Here is a 27,336-nt window from a genome sequence, read left to right on the forward strand (position 1 = left end):
TGGCTTATGGTCAACTGTGAGTGTCCTTGAGTGGCCCAGTCAGAGTTTGAACTCAATCAAGCTTTTCTGAAGAAACCTGAAAATGTCTGCAGGCCCCCATCCAACCTGACAAAGCTTAAGAGATGCAGATGTGAAAAGCATGTTGCATCATACTTAAGACTTGAGGCTGTAAAGGTGCATCAACAAAGTACAGCGTTAAAAGGATAGTTCACCCAGAAATGTCGGTCATTAATCATTAACCCTCATGTTGTTCCAAACCTTTATGTCCTTTGTTCATCTTCGGAACACAAATTAAGATATTTTTGAGAATACTTTTTGTGTGCAAAGAAAACCAAAATAATGACATGTATTGCATGTGCATTCCCCTGCTTGTAAACCAGGCTCAGCCCATGCGTGTTCTATGTTAGAACGCCTGCTCCTGCGTCAGCAGCACCACACGCATGCATTGTGGTACTCTCATGAAGACGAATGTCATATCTTATAACCTTTCACATTCTCTTACAGGAGACTGTTTAACTTTCTCTACCACATACCTGAGAGAGCCATGCAATGACTAATGTGTCTTATTAATTTCAGACTTCAATCACGTTAAGCAAAATCTAACAAAAACTATCTATGCTCTTTAAACTGTTAAACTGCTCATCAGCACAACACAGATCTTGTTCTGACATTTTCACTGCTACTTTAGGAGTGAAATGTGTTACATTGACAGAATGGAAATTAGCAAAACGTTTCATAAGTTACATACGAGGGATATGGGATGTGTTGAGCATTGTGAATGCCATGCATTCAATTGTTTGAAGTGGCCTGCTCATAACAAACAAATAATTCAAATCTACAGTCATCAACAGTGAACAAAACAGTGTCAGCTTATTACAACCCCAAAACAGTCAGAATTGTATTTTTTCACTAGTATTTCCCCATTCTTTCACCTCACAAATACATAAGACTCTACTTTCAGTACCCCATTCTCTTGGCAGCCTGAATCCGTGCTGACACCAAAATCTTAAAGGATGAAGAACATCAGAAAGTTAACTTACAGGCCGGTGACACCCGTTCGCATTAGCTCATGCTGACAGGTCTAAATTTGTGCGGGTGGATTATAGTGTTCGCCGTAATGCCGTCGGGTGGAGCGATCCTTCTTAATCCTGAACACGGAGCACCCTCTCTATGCTATACAGAAGTGTATCCCTCGGGGATTCCTATCTGCTTACAGTTGCAATGCTTTGAAGTGCTTTTAACAGCCTCTCTCAGTCAACAAATGCAGCAGAGCTAAACCAGCAGGTCTGGATGCACAAGCTGAAATATATTGCTATATAAAAAATAAAAGAAAATACAAATATATAAAAAAAGTTTATTTTACACCTTTTACAACTTGTGTATTTATGTTTAACAAAAAACCCTCTCAAATATATAAAGTTTACATTGTACTGTACAAAGTCTATTGTGAAAAACAGCAACCCAAATTAAAGAGTTACACACACGTCAGTCTAATGCAGCTCAGAGGCCAACAATGACAATGGTTTAACACAAACAAACAGGTTTACCTGTTTTGGCTGGGTTTTGTTCAGAGGTTTTGAGGTTCAATAGTCAAGTCCCCCTTGGTGGTCGACATCAAAATGCATATAAAAACCAACCCAAGCGCAATAAACTGTGTGTGTGTGTGTGTGCGCGCGTGTATGTGTGTGCCACATTTAGCTGATGTTCAAACACGAGCTGCTTTCACAATATAATAATAATAAAAGTCTTTAAAAGCTAGAATCCACTCTCATACTCAATGGCAGAGACAAGCTTGTTTATGCCAGGTTCTCTCACAAATATTGGAGCTCTTCAACTTGTTTGAAAGATTTCTGAAAACAGATTAAGCACCACATAAATCCACTCAGATTCTCGTGTGTCCCTGGAACAGATTGGCCTTGGGTTGTTTTCTTTCACTGATTGCTGGCCTCATCCAGGCACACGATTCCTCTCTTAAGACCCTCAAATCTAAATCACGGTGGATGCTTAAGATGATCGATGTGGCATGAAACCGACTCGGGCGTAAAAATGGTTGATTAGCAGCTTTCAGCTCAATTAACTATTTGTCTAAAAGAGCTCTTGAGGTTTCCATTAGTGGTGAGCTGTTAGTTTGATGGGGCAGAACGGATCGCTGCAGGCTTCGTTTTGTCTATTTTCTGTACCTGTGACCAATGTTAGCCATTACTTTTTTTACAAGCTCAGGATTTTGGTAACTCATCCTGGGTCAGTCTAAAAAAAGACACATTGCTCCATCTGAGAGATATAGAGTGATAAAGGAAGTTACTTTCCTTCAACCACTGTTTATTTGCCTGGAATTGATCTATCATGGTGTTTTCAGGATTCTGAAACTAGAAATCAGTGCAACTTTACACACACACATTCTTTGTCTCACAGATTTCTAAGCATGCACACATGCAGCCATAAAATCTCTGTCAGCCTGCACTCAAGGTCTGTCAGTATAATTTGGAGGAGTATCAGGGCTGTCATGGGACGTCTGGATGGGTGAGAGCCATTCATCTCTAAGTGAAAGACTTTTAATAGTCTTTATGTTGTGCTTTGTGGTTGTGGAGTGATCAATGCAGAACAGGGCTGTCAAAATGGCTGAAAAAACAAATTAGAATTTTGTACTTCAATATCAAAATTAGAATTATTTTCTAATTTAAAATGCAGAATTTCAGTTACGGTGAAGAAAAGCTTTTGACTTCCCTCCTGAGGAAACAAAAGGACGCATTGTTTATTCAAAGCATAAGATAACATGACTATATGTGAAAAAAAGTGCATAATGTTTAATATGTTTATAACCCAATTATAATTAAGTTGCTCAAACAACTATAAACAAAACAGCACCATATATGTTTTCATAGTTTAATACAAAAACAGTACATTTTTCACGAGTTGCAGTGGGATGGGGGAAAATCCCCTGCCATAAAGTCTCGAGATAAGTTTTTTCAAAGTTAAACTTGGATTAATTTTACATGGCTTTCTAAACATGTGGCTCTTTTGTGTGAGACATGAGTGCAACGGTGATAGATGTCCCTCTAGAAAATGTGCGAAATGTGTGTTCTGTGTGAACGGCTTGGTTTCAGTTTTGACGTAAACGAGATCTTCTCTGGGTAACTGGGGCTGTCAAATTCCAAATATGACAAAACACATAAAAGTATCAATAAAATCATCCATTCGACTCGTGGAGTTTCAAATTATTTGTTACCAATATTTACATTTGTGTATATTCAAAGATACTTTTTTTTTCATCCAGAAGAGAAATTGGTTAAAAAAAGGACAGAATAATGCTTTAGATTTCCGAGATGAAAACTTTATGCTATTGCATGCAGTGTGATGAGATTTGAGAGACATCAGTTCTACAATAATAATTACTATTTCTCTTAACAGGTTTTAAAATAATGTGCAGGACACTGTATATACTGTGAAGGACTCAGAATGTAGTAAGCCAGTAACGCATTTCCAAATCCTCATTCCACCCCACCCTTCCCTGTCTGCCATTATTCAGAGCATGTCAGACTGCTCTAACAAACACCACAGAGCCACGCTGTTTACACTGTTAATTATAATTATCCCCGTAGTACATTAAATGAGGCAGAAATTGCATGTTGCCCTTTAAAGATCAATAATCTCTAAGATGGAACCAAGATGTAGTGGCTGCATTCTGCTGCAGACTCTCAAACTCAACCTGAGGAAGAATTCCTGCAGTCCAGCTGTGCTTTCAGCATCAAATTACAGTACTTTTGTTGTAGTTTTGATTTGTGCCAATGACAAATCGATCGTTTGTGTGCGTGTTCGATTCATTCCACAGTGTGAAAATGTGGAATGCCGGCTATAGCGGCATCCTATAGCCGCTGAGAGGCTAAGCAGCAGGACAACATCAATGACTCGTTCTCATCCGTTTAAAATCTACATACTTTTATTGCCCTGATGTAATATTGTCCATATGCAGATAGAGATTTATTGATACGGTTGAAATACGGTCAACTGAAAGTGAGCGTTCCTGGCTACGCACCCCCTCTCTACACGGTCTAGTCAAAAACAGGAAACACTAGCAGGTAAATACACACCTACCACCATGTGACCAACTACCCGGAAACACCAACTCCAAACACAAAATAAAAGACAAACATTTTCTGCACTTACATACCAGCCCCTGATTATTACACAATAAACCTGTAATAATCACCAACACAATCAAAATACAGACAAGATAAACATGTACATTACATAATTTATACATTAAATCCCCTTTTTTTTTTCCTTTTTTTTTTATGTAAAAGAATGTCCAAAAAACTCAAATGTTCATTTAGTTCATTAGTTCATCATTGTAGCTGAGTACAGTTAATGTCCAAGTCCAGTCTGTCAGTAAAGTCAGTCGTCAGCTATGCGATCAAGTCTAAGTCAAAAGTCAAGTCAAAAGGGTCAGTTGAGAGCTCTCAAATGTCACTGTCGTAGTTAGTCTTTAGATTCCTCAGCTTCAAGAAGACGACAAATTTTTGTAATTGGCCTGGTCAAGCATGTACTCATGGTCTTAATTTTAACTTGCCGTGTGAATCCCTTTTTGTCCTTTATTGTGTGAACAATCTTGCCCATGATCCAGGAACTTCTAGGTGCATTATCGTCCACTACCAGTACAACCTCTCCCAACTGATGGTTGTGTGTCTTCACCATCCACTTTTGCCGCTCCTGTAGTAGAGGTAGATATTCACCAATCCATCTTTTCCAAAATAGGTTAGCCAAATATTGAATTTGGCGCCACCGTCGACGGGCATACACATCGTCCTTCTCGAACAATCCAGGTGGTAATGCAAGCTTTGTCTTTAGAAGGAGAAGATGATTAGGTGTTAACGGTTCCAAGTCGTTGGGATCCGATGATGATCTGGTGATGGGTCGATTGTTAAGGATGGATTCTACCTCACATAAGAAGGTATGAAGACCTTCTTCATCCAAACTTTGCCCTCGAAGAATGGAATTCAGTATTTTCTTTATTGATCTGATGAGTCGTTCCCAAATCCCTCCATGGTGTGAGCCGGTAGGAGGATTGAAAATCCATTTTATATTCTTTTGAAGAAGAACATTGTTGATCTGACTCTGGTTCCAGTTTTGAATTGCCTCTTGTAGCTCACGCTCAGCCCCGACAAAATTTGTTCCATTATCTGAACGCATTTCAGTCACTTGTCCTCGTCGAGAAATAAAACGTCTTAGTGCGTGAATGAATGAGTCGGTATCCAGTGATGAGATCATTTCAATGTGAACTGCTCTAATGGCCAAGCAGGTGAAGATGACTCCGTAGCGCTTCAGGGTGGTTCTTCCTCGCTTTACCTCATAAGGGCCAAAACAATCCACTCCAACATGAGTAAAGGGTGGTTTGTCTGGTGACACTCGATCTTGAGGCAAATCAGCCATCTGTTGATGACCTGCAATTCCATTGAACCTTCTGCACACTACACATTTTGATATAACTCTTCTTATAGCTACACTCGCTCCAAGGATCCAATATCGCTGTCGAAGGCTAGCCAACATGAAGTTCCGTCCACTATGTCCCACTTCTTCATGAATTTGTCGCAGAATCAAGGTAGCGATATGCAAGTCCTTAGCCAATATGATTGGGTGTTTAAAATCTTCAGGAACCAATGCTTTATCAAGACGTCCACCGACCCTGATGATATCAGACTGCAGGATTGGATTAAGACGATAGAGAGGACTATTTCGCTTGACTACTCCATCCTTTCGTAGACTTGTCAGTTCCTCAGGAAATCTATTCCCTTGAGAAAGTCGGATGATTTCCATTTCAGCCTTCTCCAATTCTCCCAAGGAAAGCAAGTCCTTACACACAGTAGACTTGAACTTCTGAATTTCCTCATTAATAGTCATCCCTTGTTGATGTGGATTTGTGCCAGAGAAAGCAAGAGCAGTCTGCAGTCGTTTCCTTTCCTCGCTAAGGTCCATCAAGATTCCTTTCAGACGAAGGATCCATGCTATAGCTTTCTTTAGTCGAATCCAAGAGGAGAAGTAATTAAGGAGACATGATATGGAGTCAGACTCTTTGGCTTCCACCATATTTACCAGAGCATTTCTTTTGATCTCAGGATCATGAGACAATATCATACACCTATTGGTGGGATCCATTGGCCACTCCTGTAGTGGTCGAACAAGAAATGTGGGACCAGAAATCCACATCTCGTTCTTCAAGAATGAATCCACTTTTGCTCCTCTAGAGGCCAGATCTGCTGGATTGCTTGAGGAATTCACGTACCTCCACTGTGCTACGTCAGAAGCCTTCAGAATTTCAGACACTCTATTAGCCACAAAGCACTTAAATCTTGAGGTCTTATTTCGAAGGTATTTGAGTACTGAAGTGCTATCAGTCCAAAACACAGAATCCGTAAAGGGCATCTTGAGTTCTTTCCTCCAAATCTTGTCCGTAAGCCGTAAGTTCCAGGCCGTAAGTTCCAGGCGAGGGATCGTAATGGGTCTTAATGGTGTAACTCTTGCCTTGCTTACCAGAAGAGTAGAATGTGCCAGTTGTTGGTCATTATGAAGCAGCAGATAGGATACCACCCCATATCCTTGCTCACTTGCATCTGAAAAATGATGCATTTGAGCAGATGTTACTTCTCCAAACCCATCAGGTTTTAAACATCTTCTGACCTCAAAACTCTCCAAGCGATGCAGATCATCCAGCCAGTTCATCCAACGTTGAACATACACTGGAGGAATAACGTTGTCCCATCCTATTCCCTCTCTGCACAGATCTTGCAATATCCTCCTGGCAGACAGAATCACAGGTGACAAGAACCCCAGAGGGTCATAGATGGAACTAACCACTGAGAGAATTCCTCTCCTGGTAAGAGGTCTATCCTTCACTACCACTTTGAAATGAAAGGCATCTGATTCCGCACACCATTGCACTCCTAATGCTCTTTCAAGAGGCAAAGTATCATGATCCAAGTCCAAATCCTTTACCTTCTTCTCTCTGTCCTTTTCAGGTATCGTGCCCAATACAGCACGGCGGTTACTCATCCACTTTGTTAAATGAAATCCTCCTCTGGCACACATTCTAGTGAGATCCTTGAACAGCTGCACAGCGTCTGTTTCGGAAGGTACAGAAACAAGGCAGTCATCCACATAGAAATTATTGAAAACAACATCCAGTGTCTTGGAGTCAAATAGATCCTTTTGATCCATTGCACATTTCCTCAATGCAAAACTCGAGCAACTTGGTGATGATGTAGCTCCGAATAAATGAACCACCATTCTGTATTCCTCCAGACTGTTGTTTATGTTACCTCCTGGCCACCACAGGAATCTCAAGAAATCACAGTCTTTTGGGTGAACTCTGATTTGATGGAACATAGATTCGATGTCAGCCATCAGGGCAACAGGTTCCAATCTAAATCGTACGAGCACACTCACCAAAGAGCTGGTTAAGTCTGGACCTTGCAGAAGTTTGCTGTTCAGTGATGCACCCTGATAAGAAGCTCCACAATCAAACACAACCCTAATCTTGTGTTTTTTGAGATGATATACACCGTGATGGGGTATATACCACAGGCGTCCATCACACCTCTCCAGCTCAGCCACGGGTACCCTTTCTGCATAACCCTTATGGATGACGTCCTCAATAAAGGTGGTGTAATCTGCATGAAAGGAAGGATTCACTTTAAACCTTCTTTGAAGAGTTAAAGCACGCTGTTCTACAATTCTCCTGTTCATAGGCATGACCACTTCAGTATTTCTGAATGGTAGACTGATGTAATAATGACCATTGCTCAGTCTTGCTGAATGGGACACAAAATCCATAAACTGCTGATCTTCCTTGGACATTCCTGTCAGTTCTTCATGAACAGTCTCTGGAAAATCAGCCTTAAATTGCTGCTTCCACAACTCCTCCAACTTTATTACTGCAATCCTATTCACAGTAACAGGAAGTTGTTCAGCAGGATCATCTCCATTCATACCCACTCCTTTAAGTGGTCCATTAACAGTCCATCCAAGCATGGTCCTTATAGCATAAGGGCCGCTATCCTGACTGCGTACGATCTCCCAAGGCTCCAATGCTTCTGGAACATTAGCTCCAATCAGAAGCTCAATACCAGCATTAATCTTAGGTAAGCAGACATGACTCAAATAAGGCCAACATTCGAGATCTTTCTGTGAAGCAATGTTAGCTGTGGTCACAGGCATGGTCTTTTGGGTGTACAATTCAGGCAATGCACAGTAATCTTCTTGATTCAACCCAGAAACCTCCAGGTCTTTCAGAACATAGCTACCAACTGATTTATCTTGACTCATGGTTCTGAGAAGAATATTAACTCTCTTTCCAGAGAGGTTGAGCTTGTTCATCAAACTTTCCGTACAGAAAGAAGCAGAACTTCCAGAATCAAGAAAGGCATACGTCTTCACCACGCTGTTTCCCTTTTTTGATTTGACACAGACTGGAACGATAGATAATGCACAAGTGTCTTTACCAGCCCCAGTAAAACCATTGGTTTTAAGAGAGACCATGGCACTGCCAACTGCCGGCTTGAATTTGGTTCTCTTCTTATCTGACGTGTCTTCCTTCTCATGAGAATAAATGTGAAGAAGACTTGGGTGTTTCATACTACATATATTACAGATGATTCTCCTTTTACAGTCTCTACTAATGTGTCCTGTATGCAAGCAGCCAAAGCAAATTCCTCTCGTCATCAAGAAGTTCATCTTTTCTCGGTGACCTTTTCTGGTAAGTTTATTACAAACGTCCAGTGCGTGTTCACCACCACAGAAGAGACAGATTTGGTTAGCTGTTATCTTACTGTGTTCTTTTATTTCAGGCATAGTAGTGATAGTGGTAGCAAAACTGCTCCTGGCCTTTGGTGGAATTATTCTGGTGTTCGTCTTCCTACCCCCAGCAGGTACTGCATCCTGAATATTACCAAATACAGGATCAGAGAGAATTTTTGCTTGTCTCTCTATAAAGTCTACAATATCAAGAAAGATGGACTGACGGTGGCATCGCTCCTTTAACTCATATGCAACGACTCTCCATTTGTCTTTGAGTTTGTAAGGAAGCTTTGAGAGTATAACTTGCATGTTAGTGGTAAGATTCAGCTCATTCATATAATGAACATCTTGCATAGCGTTACAGCAACTCCTTAGGAAAAGACCATACTCTTGTAGGGCGTTAGCATCTTCAGATTTTATAGCTTGCCATGAAAAGGCCTTTTCCATATATGATGAAGCTATTTTCACCTCATTGCCAAAGTTCTCCTTAAGCAAAGCCTTAGCCTGTAGATAACCTTGTGAAGGGTTCATGTGCTGGCAACTTCTAACAAGTGCTTTCGGCTGTCCTTGTGTATATTGCTCCAGGAAGTGCAGACAATCCCCTGGGTTGTCTGCTTTCTTTTCCACCACCTCCTCAAATGAGCGCATGAACTCATGAAAGCGCAATGGATCTCCATCAAAGTAAGGAATTTCTCTGGGTGGAAGTGAAGACAAATTATGCTGTTTAACCAATAAAGTAGCTATTTCGTTTTGCTTACCAATGAGCTGAAGCATGCTTGTGTGGCTTTTATCATTTTGAAAACTTGATCCATGAGCATATCCAGTATTCTGGTTATCAGAAGATGACATGTTGGGCAATGTAGATTGTGAAGGTTTCAATTTAGATCTTGTTGAAGGTTGTTGTTGTACTGACTGTGATAGAGAATAATTTGAAATCCTTTGTGTGTTATCAACATGTGAGGTACAAGATGCAGGCAGGGACTCTGATGCTGCTGGCACCCTAACTGAAGGGACAAATGGTTCCACATCAGAATAAAGAGGCTTGGACACATTTCTAACAGATGTATGAGATTCCGAATGCACATCTTGATACACCTTTACTCTGGCCATTGACTCTGCTAATTTGGTTTCCAGCGCCAGTTTTTCTCTCCTTCTCCTCAACTGCTCCTCTTGTTCCTCTAATTCATGTTTCTTTCGCAGCATTTGTTGAGAGGCCAATAAAGCAGCCAGTTCTGCCTTAGCCTTAAGACGAGTGGAAGAAATGGAAGATCGGCTTGATCGAGATCCATGAGATGTTGCTTTAGTAGATCTTTTACTGCTTATATTCGAAACACTGTCCATTGGTTGAATTTCATCCCCAGAATCCCTTCCAGCCTGTATGTGCGCATTAGAGAGCTGCATGTTATGTGTTGTCGACACAACTTCAACAGACGGTGAAATATCAGATACATGAATCCCTTGAGATGGTGCCTCTACTTCCACAATACTAGGTTCATGAGTATCAGAAAGAGCAATGCCGGGATTTGATTTCCCAGTTTCAGTCATCCATTGTTCAACCTCTTCTACAAAGTCGTTATAGTGTTTGGAAATTGAGTCAAACCAGGCATTTTGTTTAGTTTGTTCTTCAGAAGGTAATAGAAGCAGTACACTTTTATGTAACACAGATGCATCATCCATCAGCAATTGTATCGTTTTCAGCATTGAACACACTTGAGACGCATTGTCATCACATTTCATCAAGTCCTTCATGGACACAATCACATTCTTCACTTTATTCACTTTACTCTTGCGATCCTTTTGCAAGGCTTCAATTTTAGCCAGCAGGGCTTTTGCCGTGGGCTTATGCTCTCGTTTGCCGCTATCAGCAGCGTGCTCCATATCCTCAGAGTTCATTCTCCAAGGCAACAAACAACTTGAACTCAGTTCCAAACGGCGCTGTATTCAGCGCGCACTGAGCAAAACAATGAATGAATGAACGTAGAGGCAGCACGTAAGAGCCCATCAATATGCAAGAGCAACACCAACCGCGTTCAATACAATGCCAATCCAACTTAACGGCTATATCAGCGTCTTTCACAACTTAAGCGAGTCCAGCCACAATCCATTTAAACCGCTGACATACCTCTTCTTCCGTCTGTATGTGCGTCACGATCGTTGACCCACTTCACAGTGCGCGTCTGTGACAATATGCGGTGTGCGGGTACAGCCATTTTTTTTAGATCGCGTCCATAATCCAAAGCTGTGAAGTTTTCAGTTGACTAAATATAGCGGCATCCTATAGCCGCTGAGAGGCTAAGCAGCAGGACAACATCAATGACTCGTTCTCATCCGTTTAAAATCTACATACTTTTATTGCCCTGATGTAATATTGTCCATATGCAGATAGAGATTTATTGATACGGTTGAAATACGGTCAACTGAAAGTGAGCGTTCCTGGCTACGCACCCCCTCTCTACACGGTCTAGTCAAAAACAGGAAACACTAGCAGGTAAATACACACCTACCACCATGTGACCAACTACCCGGAAACACCAACTCCAAACACAAAATAAAAGACAAACATTTTCTGCACTTACACCGGCCGGGCCAAAACGTCTGCAGATCTTTTGATTGCCCTAACCATCTTAATCTAAAACTTCAAAATTTGAATTTCATTATCTACCAAATATAGTCACAGTACAACAGAATCTTAAAATAGACCACTTCCCAAATGAATTTATGAGGATGTATGTTTCTTGTCAATTAGTCCTCTGAGAAAAACATTTCCTCTCAATCTAAAGGATGACAAATATTGCTAATTACAGCCTGTAACTCATACAGTATATGCAAAGAGCCAAGGTTTTCTTTTCTTTCTTTTTTTTCCCCACAGACTCACAACAGAGATTACCCAAGCAATTTACTGTATAAGACGTCAAGGATGATTTTATTTAGTAAACTATTGAACTTTTGGGGGGGCTATATATAAATGTGTCCTTTCTTTCTCCACAAGAAACATTTATATACAAAACAGCCCTGTTTTTAGTTGCCCCTTTTTTAAAATCGATAAATAAACTTAAAAAGAAAAAGGGACCAGAGTGGCACATTAGAATCATCTCTGAAGGATCATGTGACACTAAAGACTGGATTAATGATTTTGCCATCACAAGATTAAATCTTATTGTACCCAAAAGTATAAACTCAAGTTCTCTTACGAGAGCTCTCTCGTACTGCGTCTTAGCTAAGACGCTACGGGAAAAGTCTCTTTTCACGAAATACTGAAGCAAAAAAATTATCCTTAATTTTGTATTTTTGTAAAGCGCATTTGCAGCAGTACACAGCCATAGGCGAGACGGCTCGCTCGCTCACTGGCTTGTTCTGCGGCAACTGCACAGCCTATCGAGCGCAGGCTGATGCAACATCAGACCAATAAGGGCGCTTCGCGCCCTTCTTGCCACTTCCCGCCGAAACGGGTGTGGCCCAACCTATAAAAGGAGCTCGAAAAGGCTGACTCACCTGATTTTTCATCTCTTCAGCGAAGCTCACGCATCGCTGGATCACGAGGAAGCAAGCGCCGTCTGGAAGAGCATATCAGCAGGACGAGCCATCCTGAAGCCGCTGGCACCGCCGCCTTCCACTGCCGTTCCTGCTGCGCTATCCGGCGCCCATATCCTTCATAATCCTTGTTCTGTTATACTCTGTGTGTGTGTTCGCCCTGCGACGCACATTCACAAAAGAGCTGCGTCTTTTTAAAGATGCCTTCGTGCGGCTCGTGCAGAACCCCGCTCAGCGAAGGAGATCGTCATGTCATCTGCGTCTCCTGTCTGGGTGAAGACCATGCAGCGCTCGCGCTCGCTGATGGCGGATGTCCTCATTGCGAGCTGATGCCTATGGTGACTCTGAGGACTCGCCTGGCATCCTTCTCGAAGCCTGCATCATCCGCTGCGCCGCAGCGCCGTAAGAAGCGCCGCTCGCAGCGCCTACCAGAACCGCCTACCAGAACCGCCTCCAGCTCGGCCGAGCTCGCCGGTTCCCTCCGCTTCGCCGGTCTCCCCTGCAACGCTTCCCGATGCTCAGTGTCCGCTGCTTGCCGACGCGTCATCGGAGGAAGTGGATCTCAGGCCCGCGTCGGAGGAAGAAGACACGTGCTCTCTGCTTGCTTCGGGCAGTGAGGGTTGGACGAGCTCCGTGGATCTCGCGCCAGCTGCTCAGAGGCCCAGCAGACGGGGGGATATCGATAAGGAGCTGATGCGTGTACTCTCGTTGGCCGCGGCGAGCCTCGGCCTCGAGTGGTCTGCACCAGCGCCCCCTTCGCGTTCCCGGCTGGATGGTAGCTATCTTCCGGATGAGCGCTCTTCCTCAAGCTCAAAACACGCCCCTTTTCTTCCTGAGCTTCACGAAGAAGTGGCGAAGGCTTGGGACGCTCCATTCTCGGCGAGAATCCGCTCATCTGTTTCGCCAGCATTCTCCACACTGGACGGTGCTAAGAACAGAGGCTACCTGTCACTTCCGCCGGTGGAACAGGCTATAGCAGCGCACCTTTGCCCGCCCTCTGCTGGACGGCGGACTAAGGCGGCGTTGCCATCCAAAGCCTCCCGCATGACGTCATCGCTGCTCACACGGATATTCTCTGCTGCTGGGCAGGCTGCGTCTGCGTTACACACCATGGCGACGCTACAGATTTTCCAGGGCGATCTTCTCCGCAAGCTGGATGAGATGGGACCTGAAGCGATCTGTCTCGCGGATCTGAGGAGTGCTTCGGATCTCTCCCTCCGCGCTACTAAGTCCGCTGCACAGGCCATGGGACGGGTTATGGCTTCCGCTACGGTGGCTGAGAGGCATTTGTGGCTGACGCTTTCTGACATCAAGGAGTCTGAGCGCGCTGCGTTTCTTGACGCTCCGCTAACTCCTGCCGGCCTCTTTGGATCTTCCGTCAACGAGTTTGTGGAGAGATTCGCCGAGGACCAGAAAGCTTCACAGGCGTTCAAGCACTTCTTGCCGAAGCGCTCCAGTTCTGCAGCTAGCCGCTCTAGACCGGCCCCACAGAGCTCTCAGTCACGCCCACCGCCTCCTGCTGCGCCATCACGACAGCATCAGCAACGCAGCTCGGGACCCCGTTCTCGCTCTTCGAGCCGTCGCCCCGCGCCGCGGGAGCCGCGGCAGAGGATTGCGGTGAAGCCAGAAGCCCCGAAAGCATCCTAGTACTGCTGGGAAAGCGCCGGTGTTCGAGTTCCGCTGCAGCCGAGCTCTCACCCAAGCGCGCCGCTGTTGCAGTTCCAAGAGTTGCGACTGCCTCAGTGTCTTCTGCAATGCGCAAGCCTGCACGAGTGCCCGCTTGCCTGCACACAAAAGCCGTTATCACGGCTACCCAGATGTTTCACAAAAACAGCGTTTTTTCTGGTGTCCCGGCCACGGCCGATGGTGCTATAAATGTTGTGACGATGCCCACTCCTCAGTGCCCATCTCCACATGTAAGCACAGCCCTACACACAGGGCCTGCGCTCATAATGTCGACTCAAGTCGGTCGCGCACACTACATAGTAAACGTGCCCACCCCTCAGTGCCCACAATTACTATGTCACACGCGTCATGCGGTTTCTGTAAAAACGAAACCCGTGCACGCTCGTCCGGCCACGGCCGATGGTGCTTTAAATGCAGTGACTATGCCCACTACCCAGTGCCCATCCCCGCATGTAAGCACAGCCCTGCACACAGGGCTGGCGCACATAAGATCGACACAGATCGGTCGAGCGCGCCGCATAGTAAACGTGCCCACTTCCCAGTGCCCACATACACTATGTCACTTACGGCGCGGGGCTTCTGTAAAAACGAGGCCCGTGCACGTACATTCTGCACAGGCAGATGGCGAGTTGGAAGTGGTAAAAGTGCACACATGCAGCCCACGGTTACTCGCAGATATATTGAGTCCCACGGGACCCGCTCAGCCTCCCTCCAGTCGGTTAAGCGCCGGAACGGGGTCGAGGATGAGCGATCTGCCCGCTGTGATCAGCGCGCTCCCCGCCTCAGATGCGCAGCACACTCGAGCGCCGCCGTTGCCCAGTCAACAGAGCGCGTGTCACATCCAGCCCTTAGCCATTCATGCAGATGCATGGTCAGCGCTTCCAGGGGTTTCGGATTGGGTGCTAGGCATTATAAAGAGAGGCTACTCGCTACAGTTTTCTCGACGCCCACCGCGCTTCTCAGCGCGCGTCGAAACTACGGTCAAAACAGAAGTAGCACACATACTTCGGGCCGAAATATCGAAACTGTTGAGCAAAGGGGCTGTAGAGCCTGTGTCTCAAGCTCAAAACGAGGGGGGGCTGTACAGCAGATACTTTCTGGTGCCCAAGAGAGACGGGGGTCTCAGGCCCATACTGGATCTAAGGCAGCTGAACAAGGCATTGATGAAACGCAGTTTCAAAATGCTCACGACCAGGAAGCTCCTCGCACAGATTCGCGGAGGGGACTGGTTCATGTCAATAGATCTGAAGGACGCGTATTTTCAAATACAGATAGCGTCAAACCACAGGCGGTTTTTGAGATTCGCCTTCGAGGGCCAGGCATACCAGTTTGCAGTCCTGCCATTCGGCTTGTCCGTAGCTCCTCGTACGTTTACGAGGTGCATGGATGCAGCGCTCGCTCCTCTCAGACTCAGAGGCATACGAGTGCTGAATTATTTGGACGACTGGCTGGCTCTGGCCCAATCACGAGCGGAGCTCGTGGACCACAGGGCTGTTTTACTCGATCACCTCGAGAAGCTCGGCCTCAGTGTCAATTGGGCGAAGAGTTCGCTGAACCCCAGTCAGACGATCCTGTTTCTGGGTATAGTTCTGAACTCGTGTTCCATGACGGCGCGACTGTCACCACAGCGCACGATGGGCATTCAGCGCGCAGCGAGTTCTTTCCGCTGCGGCGCGACTGTGTCGCTCAAACACTGTCAAAGGATGCTGGGTCTCAGCATCTCCGGTTCTGCGGCTGGGCCTGCTCCGCATGCGCCCCCTGCAGTTCTGGCTGAAGGCTCGGGTGCCGCGCAGAGCGTGGGCGTCTGGCCGGCTGCATTTCAAGGTCGATCAGAGCTGTGTTGCGGCTCTAGCACCTTGGACAGCGAACGGCTGGTACCGATCAGGTGTAAGCCTGGGGACTTCCCCGAGTGTGAAAATGGTGTCGACAGACGCCTCCACTTCGGGATGGGGAGCGCTGCTCGAAGGCAGACCGTCCTTTGGCCTATGGTCAGAACGGGAAAAGCTCCATCATATCAACTGCCTGGAAATGCTGGCAGTGGAGAATGCGCTGACGCGCTTTTGTCCCCATATCAAGGATCACCATGTCGTAGTCCGTTCGGACAACATGTCCGTGGTGTCCTACATAAATCGCCAGGGCGGTCTCGGGTCCCGAAACCTGTACAGGCTGACGGAACGCCTCCTGATTTGGGCTCAACGCAACGTGCGCTCGCTGAGAGCGGTGCATGTGCCTGGACTGCAGAATCTGGGTCCAGACAGGCTGTCCAGAGGCAATGTCCCTACGGGCGAATGGTCTCTACACCCGCAAACAGTTCGGCTGTTGTGGGAGAGATTTGGCATGGCGGAGGTGGACCTCTTTGCGTCTCACGAAAACGCTCACTGCCCCGCATTCTTTTCCAAGAACGAATGCGCGCTGTCACGGAAATGGCCGTGCTGCCCGCTTTATGCGTTCCCTCCCGTCTCCCTCCTTCCGCAGGTGATAGAACGGGTGAGAGAAACGAGATGTTCAATACTGCTTGTGGCACCTCTTTGGAAGAACCAACCATGGTTCCCAGATTTGATGCAATTAGCAGATGTCGCCCCATGGCCGGTACCGTTGAGGAGAGATCTCCTCTCGCAGGCCAGGGGCTCGATTTGGCACCCTCAACCGGAGTTGTGGTCCCTCCATGTATGGGCACTCAACGGTTACCCGCTGATCTCGCAGTGGGAGTGCTAAATACCATCACTCAGGCTAGAGCTCCGTCGACACGACGTCTGTATGCCTCGAAGTGGTCGGTGTTCTTCAGCTGGTGCACAGCTCGAGGTTATTCACCCCTTAGTTGTGAGGTGACGGAGGTCCTCTCCTTCCTACAGGAGCTGTTGGATAAGGGCAGAGCCCCATCCACGCTCAAAGTTTATGTGGCGGCCATCGCGGCGTTTTCTGAAACGGCGTCCGGTCAGTCAATAGGAAGGAACGATTTAGTCATCCGGTTCCTCAGAGGAGCTAGGAGGCTGAATCCTCCCAGACCTCCGTCAGTCCCTATGTGGGACCTCGCGGCGGTTTTGGAGGCCTTGAAGGGTCCCCCTTTTGAGCCTATCCAATCGGTTAGCCTTCAGCATCTGTCGTTCAAGACAGTATTCTTGTTGGCTCTCGCTTCTGTGAAGCGTGTGGGTGATTTGCACGCGCTCTCGGTGAGCCAGTCGTGCTTGGAGTTTGGGCCCAATGACTCAAGGGTCATACTCAAACCTAGGCACGGTTATGTGCCGAAATCCCTCAGCACACCGTTTCGGGCTCAGGTTATTGCCCTGTCTGCCCTGCCGGTGTCAGGGGAGGATGGAGACTCGAGTCTTCTTTGCCCTGTCAGGGTTTTAAGAGCTTATGTGTCTCGCTCTGCTGCCTTTCGGCAGACGGAGCAGCTATTTGTCTCATTCGGTGGACGTTCCAAAGGAATGGCTGTTTCGAGACAGACTCTATCCAGATGGATAGTTGACGCCATAGCGTTAGCTTACGCTTCCAGGGGCCCTCAGTGCCCGTTGGGCGTCAGAGCACACTCCACAAGAGGCGTCGCCTCATCGTGGGCGTGGTCTACTGGGATCTCCTTGCAGGATATATGTATGGCGGCGGGTTGGGCCTCGCCATCTACATTTATCAGGTTCTATAACCTGGAGGTTCCCGCCTTGCAAGCAAGGCTGCTGTCGGTATAGAAGAATCAGGGCCCTGAGGGGAATTCTGAATTCATGAGCGCTAGGCGCTGCCGACTGTTATATGGGCAGTATTGCGTAAGACCCGCATTGCCACATTGGTCAGGCCTTGCCTCGGCTGTGTGATGTCATATTGCCGCATCTACGGATGCTGCTAGATATGGGACGGAGGGTTTTTCCCCCTTTTTTCTGTCCCGGACTCTCTGTGAGTCCCTCAGGTGACTGTGCACTGTAAATCCTGGGCGTTGCTTCAGGTTTATCGGTGTGTGATCCCTGCGCGCACGGCGTTTTACATCGGGTTCCCGTAGCGTCTTAGCTAAGACGCAGTACGAGAGAGCTCTCGTAAGAGCGAACGAGTACTGCGTTCTCTGCCGTGCGTACGATTCACTCTGGTTCGCTTCGGCGATGAAATAAATCAGGTGAGTCAGCCTTTTCGAGCTCCTTTTATAGGTTGGGCCACACCCGTTTCGGCGGGAAGTGGCAAGAAGGGCGCGAAGCGCCCTTATTGGTCTGATGTTGCATCAGCCTGCGCTCGATAGGCTGTGCAGTTGCCGCAGAACAAGCCAGTGAGCGAGCGAGCCGTCTCGCCTATGGCTGTGTACTGCTGCAAATGCGCTTTACAAAAATACAAAATTAAGGATAATTTTTTTGCTTCAGTATTTCGTGAAAAGAGACTTTTCCCGTAGCGTCTTAGCTAAGACGCAGTACTCGTTCGCTCTTCTAGAGAGAACCGAGGTTACGTTTAGTAACCGAGTACGTTCTTTGCATATAGTATGTTTCAGGCCATTTACATGGTGATCAGAATGTGGATTTTCTTTTGTCTCTTAGCTTACTTTTCAGAGGAAACAATGACTCACCACTTGTAATGTGGTGTACATATTTTTTCTTCGCCGACTTGGCGCACAGACAAATCAAAGCTATGGGTTTATGAGAAATACATGATGTAGAGTATGATGGAGTCTGGAGTAATCTGGAGGATGATTTGAATACATACATAAATGTATAGGTTACTACAATGCTTACGGCTGTTGGATAAAGACCATAAAACTCAAGACATTGTTCTGACAACTTTGCATAGCTTTCCAAAAGGTTTGAGCATTAGAATGCATGGCTAAAGTAAATTTTTAATGATATGCGACAAAAGTTTCCTTTTTTCTTGACATTTTACAACTGACTGTTTTGTGAAATATTCTAAACATGCTAAAGTTTTTTTTTTTTTTTATTATTATATTTTACTGAAAGATATGGCGGTGACAAGCATTTTGTCTTCAGAAGAAACGCAGGAAAGTATTTCATTTATTTTTTAATCTTAAAATGTTTTTATAATAATGTAAATGTCAAACCAGCATTGGTTATTAAATCTGTTCAAAAGGCTAGCATAGCTTCTAGCATAGCTTTTCAAGATGCCTTGAACATAAGTGTTATATGGTATCAAATTCAGCTAAAAAAAGAAGCAAAGGAACTGCACAACACCTTTGGATCAGTTCATCATTCTTTGAGGATAGCTTTTGAGTTCTTTAAGGTACATACATTAACAACAAATCTGGTAAAACATTGCTTCCATGATTTGTAATTTTGTCTCACAACATCCAGCTTTACTACAGCATGGAGACCTTTGTAAGTAGGCATCATGGTGGGGTGCACCATCTCCCCATTGGCCTTTACTATTAGGGCTGCTCCGATCACGATTGGCCGATCATTAATGCGCATCTCGTCAGTAAAGCCGGTTCTCTAATCAGCGGTAAATTCCATCAGGTGCGTGATTTCACATAGAGCAGCTGTTACTACACAGAGCCGTTGTTAACTGAGAAGATGCGCAAATAAACGCTGAAATTGAACGTGGATTTGCGCAGCTTCTCAGTTAACAACGGCTCCATGTAGTAACAGCTGCTCTATGTGAAATCACGCACCTGATGGAATTTAATGATGATTAGAGAACCGGCTTTACTGACGAGATGCGCATAACGATCGGCCGATCGTGATCGGAGCAGCCCTATTTACTATGGCAATAGAGCTCTTAATAAGAGCTTCAAGATGGGTTCCAGACGGGGGATGACTACAGTTTGGTCAGTGGTTACCACCAATACAAGCCTTTATGGATGATATAACAACACTTACAACAACAGCCTCTTGCACCAAAAGACTTCTAGAAAAGCTTAATAAAAATCATCACATAGGCGAGGATAAAAAACAACCCCAGTAAATGTTGAAGCATCTCCATTGTTAAAGATCATGTCACAGATCAAAGATTTCATACTGATGAAATACCTGTACCAAGTGTTTTGGTTGATGGTAGGATGCAAAATTCAAAGACAATGGGCAGTTTGAACAACTAAAAGAAGGATACCATCATGTACACAAGTCATATCAATAAGACCTTGCTGCCAGAAAAACTCAAGCTGTTAATAAGCGCACAGGTCAAATAGTGGCTCGGACTTCCACAGTGATTGAGTGGAAAATGGAACTACCCATTACAAGTCTGGTGGAAGAATTCAAATATACTAAAGCTAGGGTGGTTATGACTATCACTGATCTGACTTTGCTGCAGCCTGGAATTGAACTACTGGTTTCGTCTGGTCAGAGGAGAACTGGCCCCCCAACTGAGCCTGGTTTCTCCCAAGGTTTTTTTCTCCATTCTGTCACCGATGGAGTTTCGGTTCCTTGCCGCTGTCGCCTCTGGCTTGCTTAGTTGGGGACACTTCATCTACAGCGATATCGTTGACTTGATTGCAAATAAATGCACAGACACTATTTAACTGAACAGAGATGACATAACTGAATCCAATGATGAACTGCCTTTAACTATCATTTTTGCATCATTGACACTGTTTTCCTAATGAATGTTGTTCAGTTGCTTTGACGCAATGTATTTTGTTTAAAGCGCTATATAAATAAAGGTGACATTGACATCTTGCAATTCGAACAGCAGCCCCTCGGGTGACAGTGGGGAGAAAGTGGAATCCAAATGAATTCAACGGCACTGTGTACAATGCAAGGTCAGCTCTTCATTTCAGGGTTGTTGTTGTTCAAGTCCAGCATGGTAGAGCTGGCATTGGGCTCATCCCAAAATCTAATTAATAGGCGAAGTCAATATCAGGCAGAAGGCAGAAGAGACAGCTTGTAGTTAAAAAGACAGCAGAACAACACGCTAAGGCCATCTCAATGGCTAAACAAGGTCAATGGACTCACTGGGTGAACCTAGGAAAGAGGAAACTCAGTTGGCATGATATCTGGTAAATGGAGGGACCTCGGCTGAGCTTTCTCATCAGAGCCACCTATGATCTCCTACCCAAACCTCAGAACCTGAATCAAGCACCTGAAACACTGAGACACATACTATCAGGAGTATAGTACTATTGTATTATAGGAGTATGGTACTATTGTAGTGAGCTACAAGCCTCACTCAAGGTCATTATATGCGACGAGAATCAAGTTCCAAAGCAGTTGGCATCAGTCTTGGAACAGGCGAACTACCACAAATGCTTCTCAACAAACGTAAGTAGGATTTTCATACAAGTAGGCCAACCTCCAATTCACTACAGGACACAGAATACACAAGCAGTTTCGATCAGTGAAGCATTTTGCTCAAGCCTGGAGGATGAATGTTGAAACTGGCGTTTCCCCCAGATATTGTGATTACAAAACTCCTGCCAGACATGGACCTTTGGTCCACGACAGCCAAGCTGGCATATTTTGAAGAGGTTACAGTACCATGGGAGGACAGAATGGAGGAAGCACTTGACAATAGGGCTGTGCAATTAATAGAAAAAACTATTTGATTTTGACCTCAAACGATTATGAAAATGCAATAAATCGAGATAAAATAATTATTCCGCCCCATTCCGCCCACTTTTTCAGTGCTGCGCTTTAATTCCTCCATAAAAGCCCAATGTCCCATGCAAATCAGTAAAATAGTGTAACGTGACATTTGCAAATTGGGATGGGCTTGATTTATCAAAGTATATTTATTATGTTTTCAAAAGCATGAAAGAGACCTTTTTTTGAATGTTTGAATATCTGACCTGTTTTTACTTTATGAACTTATCTTTGAGAAACATAATATAAAAATCTAAAACTACATTATGACTTTTTAAGTAACCACATTCAGAACTAGAATCAGAACGATCCTCACATGAAGAGTCATAGGTTAAGGTTCGTTTGATCAGAATAAGAAACAGTGGCAGCATCTGACGGGTTGTGTTGTTTGTTTCAGTTGGTTGAGAGTGGTGGTTCATGCAGGACTGCCAAATCTCATAAGAAGCTCATATCGAAAGCCACAGCAACAAGGGCGAACCGCAGCATGTTAAAATACCATCGTCATCACTGTTGATGTGCATAGCTGCATGGATGCTGTTGTAGCACGGTCGCTCACTTTCACTCTTTGCTCAAACTCCTTCTCTGAGCTTACCCACAATATCATCAAATCCAGATTAGATCTGTTTCCAATTGCACCCCATCTGTGCAGGAGAGCTTATGTGGTTTTAGGCTGCAGGAGCGGGACGTTTTGTATTCAAGGATGTGGCTTCTACTGTATTAGATGAGGCCTGGTGTCTCCCCATAGTTTTGGGGCTTACGGAGTTGGACATATGACTGAGCTTGTCTCACACGTAGGGCTGGGTGATATATCTAATACATCTACATCATGATGTTAGCCATCATCTAGTTTCTCTGAACAAAAAAGTACTACATGCATCAATGAAATCAGAAGACACCAAAGTGATTGTACGGCATTTTGTCATCCGGTTGACACGGTGATCAAAAGACGCATTGTTACATCCACCGGATGAATGAAACTTGGTGGACCACATAGGGGTTTTCATATCTTCTGATTGTAGATTTCACCATTTTTCCACATACGTGTATTTTTGTTTATCAGCAGGCTGTGGCGACAGACCATGGAAGTTATTTTCCTTTAGGCTTATGATACCCTTTTCCTCCCAGAAAACTATGTACACTGTTTGGGAGTCTGTGGGTCACACAGTTTGGGTTTCATTTTGTTTGCTACAATGGATGTTTATCTTTGTGAGTCTGTATGTGTAAGTAAGATCCCTCATGCCAGATAAGACGTGTGTTTTCGGCTTTTGTATCCAGCTTATCTGCCAAGTTTTTTTAGATGAAAAGTGCTCTGTATCTCTAAATGTCTCATCTGAAGCATGATTTCTCTGGGCATACCATTACAGGCAACTTGGATATAAACTGTTCTGAGTTCTTTGCAGCAAAATTAATTGTGATTTGGCTCATCTGGATGTTAAAGGGTGATTATGGAAAAACTGATTTTCCTTTCAAATGTACAGTACTTAATGTAAAACTCTATGCAATCCACACCAGAAACATCACAAGCTGGCTTTCAAATAACAGTAGTAGCCAGAACATGTTTCAGCATTTGTCTTTTTGTGTTGCACAGAGAATTGAAAACCAGGAAAATCTTTTTCACCATGGGTTGAATTATCCCAGTATACGCAATACTGTATGTACACAAATTAAGGACAAATTGAGGTCTCCTACAATAGGTTTGCATACATGCCAAGTCAAAAAACTTTTTTCTCAAAATATGGATTTAATAGAAGCTAATTTTCCAATGATTCTTAAATGATTTGTTTAAAACAATTCTAAGCTTCAGTCTCTCTAAACCCCTCCTTTCCGTGAGCCTGCTGTGCTCTGATTAGTCAGATGGCCCAGTCTGTTGTGATTGGTCTCCCGCATAACAACCCATACCGGAAACCATAAACCATGCCATAGTTCCATATCTTGAAAACTTGATAGAAAAATATAAATATTTTATCATACTGACAGGTTGTGATTCAATGGAGCCAGTTGGTCCAAATAAACTGGATACTGAGCCATCTTTAGAGAAAAAAACGTGCTTTGAATCCCCGATATTAGAGAAGCAGTCGTCAGTAAAATGATGGGAACACAAAAGATTGGGGTTGGACTGCTATGAACTTTAACTCATTCTTTGCAGCCTCATGTTTCGGACATGAAAATAAAATGAATTTACTTCCACCGCGTAGGAGACAGAGCTTCTGCTCGACATGATGTTAACCACATGAACAAGCTACAGTGTTTGAGGAAAGGCCGAGTTGTTTGCTGCCATTCAATGTAGAACATAGGTGGACATTATGCAAATGTGTTACTCTGTGATGTGTAGCCAAACTGAAGTGGGATTCAAATTACAGACCACTCATTTAGGCGTTTTTTTTTTTTGTTTTTTTTTGGAGACAATAACTATTTATTGTGCACTTTCAGCTTTATTACTTTACAGATTGTTTACATTCACATACAGCTACATTACAACACGACATGGAAGACAATATTTAATATGGCATAATAGGGGCACTTTAACCATTATGCCAATCTAAAACTTTGTGTATGCTGTTTGTTGTTCATATAGCTTTAGCATCTCTTTCAAACTTACCGGCCTACTGTATAAATGCAATCCCGGGCAGATGACTCAAAGCCGTCTGGGTTCATGGATGGCAGGATGTGCACACGACTGCTGTTCAACAATCGTGTCACCAATGGATCACTTCGGTAACGGCTGGTCAGATAATCAATCAACTGAAGCAGTAACACACGGCTCACAGCCTGAACACAGAGAAACACATAGTCAAAATAATAGTAATAATAATAATAAATTAATCTGTTTCTAAAGAGTTGCATTTTATTTGAAATAAGACGCAAGAAGCAATGGAGCCATGGTAAACTTGGTGTAAACAGCCTTTTGTGTTTTATTGTTTTTATTAAACAACTATAAAAGCAATATGATAACGTTCAATAAAAAGGAAAATACAATTTTTTTTTTTTTACGAATGAGTATCAAAAAATATATATATAAAAAAATAAAACAAATCTATACAAGTAAACCAAAAATGAATTAGATTTTTTACACTGTCCAATCTTGTCAATGACAATTTTTTTGACACTTATGGGAGTAAAATAAATAAATAAAAATAAAATAATAATAAAAGTATGAGAAACCTCAATAACTCATAAAATGTTTTATCAGACAGCTACAGTATGTGTTGAAGGATTTTGGACTAATGAGATTCCGCTATGGGACAGGTTACCCAGAATGCCCTATAAAATGGAAATCAAGTAACTGACTAAATGCCTTATCAATCATAATTGATGCTACTTAAGATAAGCTAGTTCTTCAAACTTAGTTTGAAGTGTGTCCTTTGTTGGTTTCTCATGTAATGCCCAGTTATGTCATGGGAGTCAAAATTATCCATTTATTAACTAAATTCACCAAAAGAAACTCCACATAAAAACATCTTTCTTGCCCAATAATCTTAAAAATAATATAAAAACTCACACTAACTACGTCTGTATTTATTCATTTAGTATTTGTCATGCTTAATAGAGATGTGTCAGAATCATAAGCAGGAAATGAACTGTTCCATTCCTAGAAAGACATTGAATAGATCATTCATGCCACATCATTGTGGTCTCTTCTGGATGTCACAGGCTGGCAGAGGTGCTTTTATGTGGTGTGGGAGTTTGCACTGAGGCAGCCACACCAGAAACTACTCACAGAACCTGAAGCCCCAGGTGCTCATAAGTCAACATGGCAAGCTCTGAGACTACAGATAGTATCAGTCTGGTGTGGATGTCTGTGTACTCTTTCTGAGAATTTACGGCCTCCATTTGTCCTGAGGATGTTTTTTCATAGAAACTATATCTGAATGAGGTTAAAGTGCACGTCATGCACACAGCAAAACTGTGAGACCTGAGATTATGAAGCATAAATGCAGACCAGTAGAGCTGTGGGTTAAACTTTCTGTCCAGGAGTGTTGTACTCTGCGTCTAACAGCGTGTGTGATTATTGTTATTTGTATCCGCTGAGATAGACCACAGCAAACGTCAGTGCATCAGTGTGATAACGTCTTTAGAAGAGAGTAGTAACATCCTCACTCATACAAACAGACTTCCACAAAGAAAAACATGATAGATGATAGTCAAATAGATATATACAAATTAGTGCTGTCAACGTTAACGCATTAACGCATGCGATTAATTTTTGTCTGGTTTAACCTGTCAAAATATTTAACGCAATTAACGCAGCATCCGTATTTTCTGCCATCCGTTGGCTAGCTTTACATTATATGATCACGCTCTTATTCATTTAAATGCTTTTAAACATTTCAAGCGCCGCAAGACAAAAGAGAATGCGCTGTCTGTGAATGCCCTTATGTGACACACACACACGTACACACACACACACACACACACACACACACACACACACAATGCATAGACAAGGCGCCAGAATCCAGTTCTCTTAAGCGCTTGAACTAACAATAAACATCCCAAAGTGCCAGTTTTGTCGATTATCCTGATAAGAGCAATCTTAAATGATTTATATAAAGTCTAAAATGAACAAAAAGAGTTGTGAGAGAATGAGGCGAGATCCATAGTCAGTATATAAACGGTGAGATCCGCGTGTCTGTCTGCTCTTAAAGGGACAGCAGCCAATAAAGCTTCCAGTCAGTAAAGTTAAAGAACAAAGGGAACAGAGAAAATGACTCGCTGCTCTTGACTAAATAACTTTTGTAGCTTTAATAAGGATTAACTATTTAATTTATAGTTTATGCAGTGCAGACTGCATATAACTTTGATAACTTTATTAAATTTCTGTATATTTCCTAACTGTTAAGACAGGAAGGGCAGGAGTAAACATGACATTTATTATGGGTTTATGTTAGCATTGTTTACTTAAATTAGCAAGTTTACTTAAATTAAAAACTGTTATATTTTTGAAGCCTAATAATAAATGTAAAAAAAAAAAAAAACAGTAGCTGTATTAATATCAGTAATACTGGCCTTCATTCATAAAAAGATGTCATTTAAACAAGTATTTAAAATATACTGTGAAATTATTACATTAAAAAATATATTAGAAACATACAAAAACATTTTTTTTTTTATTGCGATTAATCACAGAAAAAATGTGTGATTAATCTAGTTAAAGTTTTTAATCGATTGACAGCACTAATACAAATATAAATGATATTTATAATATAATAAATTTAGTTCAATAAGTGAAAAATTAGTAAATAAAAAAACGTATTTAAATAAAAAAAGTGTGTGTATATATATTCTAATTTTAAAATTATCAACATATGATAGGATAAGACTAACAGCTGTCCCTGATTAGACTTCCATAAACTATTCAACTATATCTGCTTACACATTTCTGCCGACATGAAAATTTCCTTCTTATTTTTAATGGTTTTACTTGAGGACGTCTTTCCAGTTCCTTCATCAGCCGATTTGGATTTTAAGTCTATACAAAAGAAACACTTGCTTCATAAGATCTCCAAGCAAATTCTTTAAACCAAGAGCTAAAAAAGTCCACTGATGACGATATATTGAGTATATAGTTCTTCCGGTCTCCATACTCACTGACTCGTCTCAGCACAAACATCTGTTTCAGCAGCAGTACTGTTCTTGGGAAACAGTAAAGTCTGGTTTCACATCTTAGAAGTTCTTGAACATTGTACTTGTGATTTTATAGTTTACATAGGTTGCTTTATTTAGTGGTTATATGTTGATGTGTCATTACATTTCTCTTATAAAGTTAAATGATGTGGCTGAAACTTTATTGATGTGGTTTTGTTTTTGTTTACTGTACAATTTACAGAGTGTCTAT

At 43.4% G+C, this 27,336-nt stretch overlaps 1 protein-coding gene across 1 annotated transcript in view; it reads right to left on the reverse strand.

Moving 5' to 3' along the window:
* The window catches only part of LOC132099048 (carboxypeptidase M-like), a 53,653-nt gene that overhangs the window by 8,915 nt on the left and 17,402 nt on the right, over positions 1-27,336 (reverse strand). The window contains exon 4 of the mRNA XM_059505440.1: positions 24,100-24,269. Coding sequence (XP_059361423.1) covers positions 24,100-24,269 — 170 coding nt within the window. The remainder of the gene's footprint in view (positions 1-24,099; positions 24,270-27,336) is intronic.

Source organism: Carassius carassius, chromosome 22, assembly GCF_963082965.1.
Source record: "Carassius carassius chromosome 22, fCarCar2.1, whole genome shotgun sequence".
In the NCBI taxonomy this organism is placed as follows: Eukaryota; Metazoa; Chordata; class Actinopteri; order Cypriniformes; family Cyprinidae; genus Carassius; species Carassius carassius.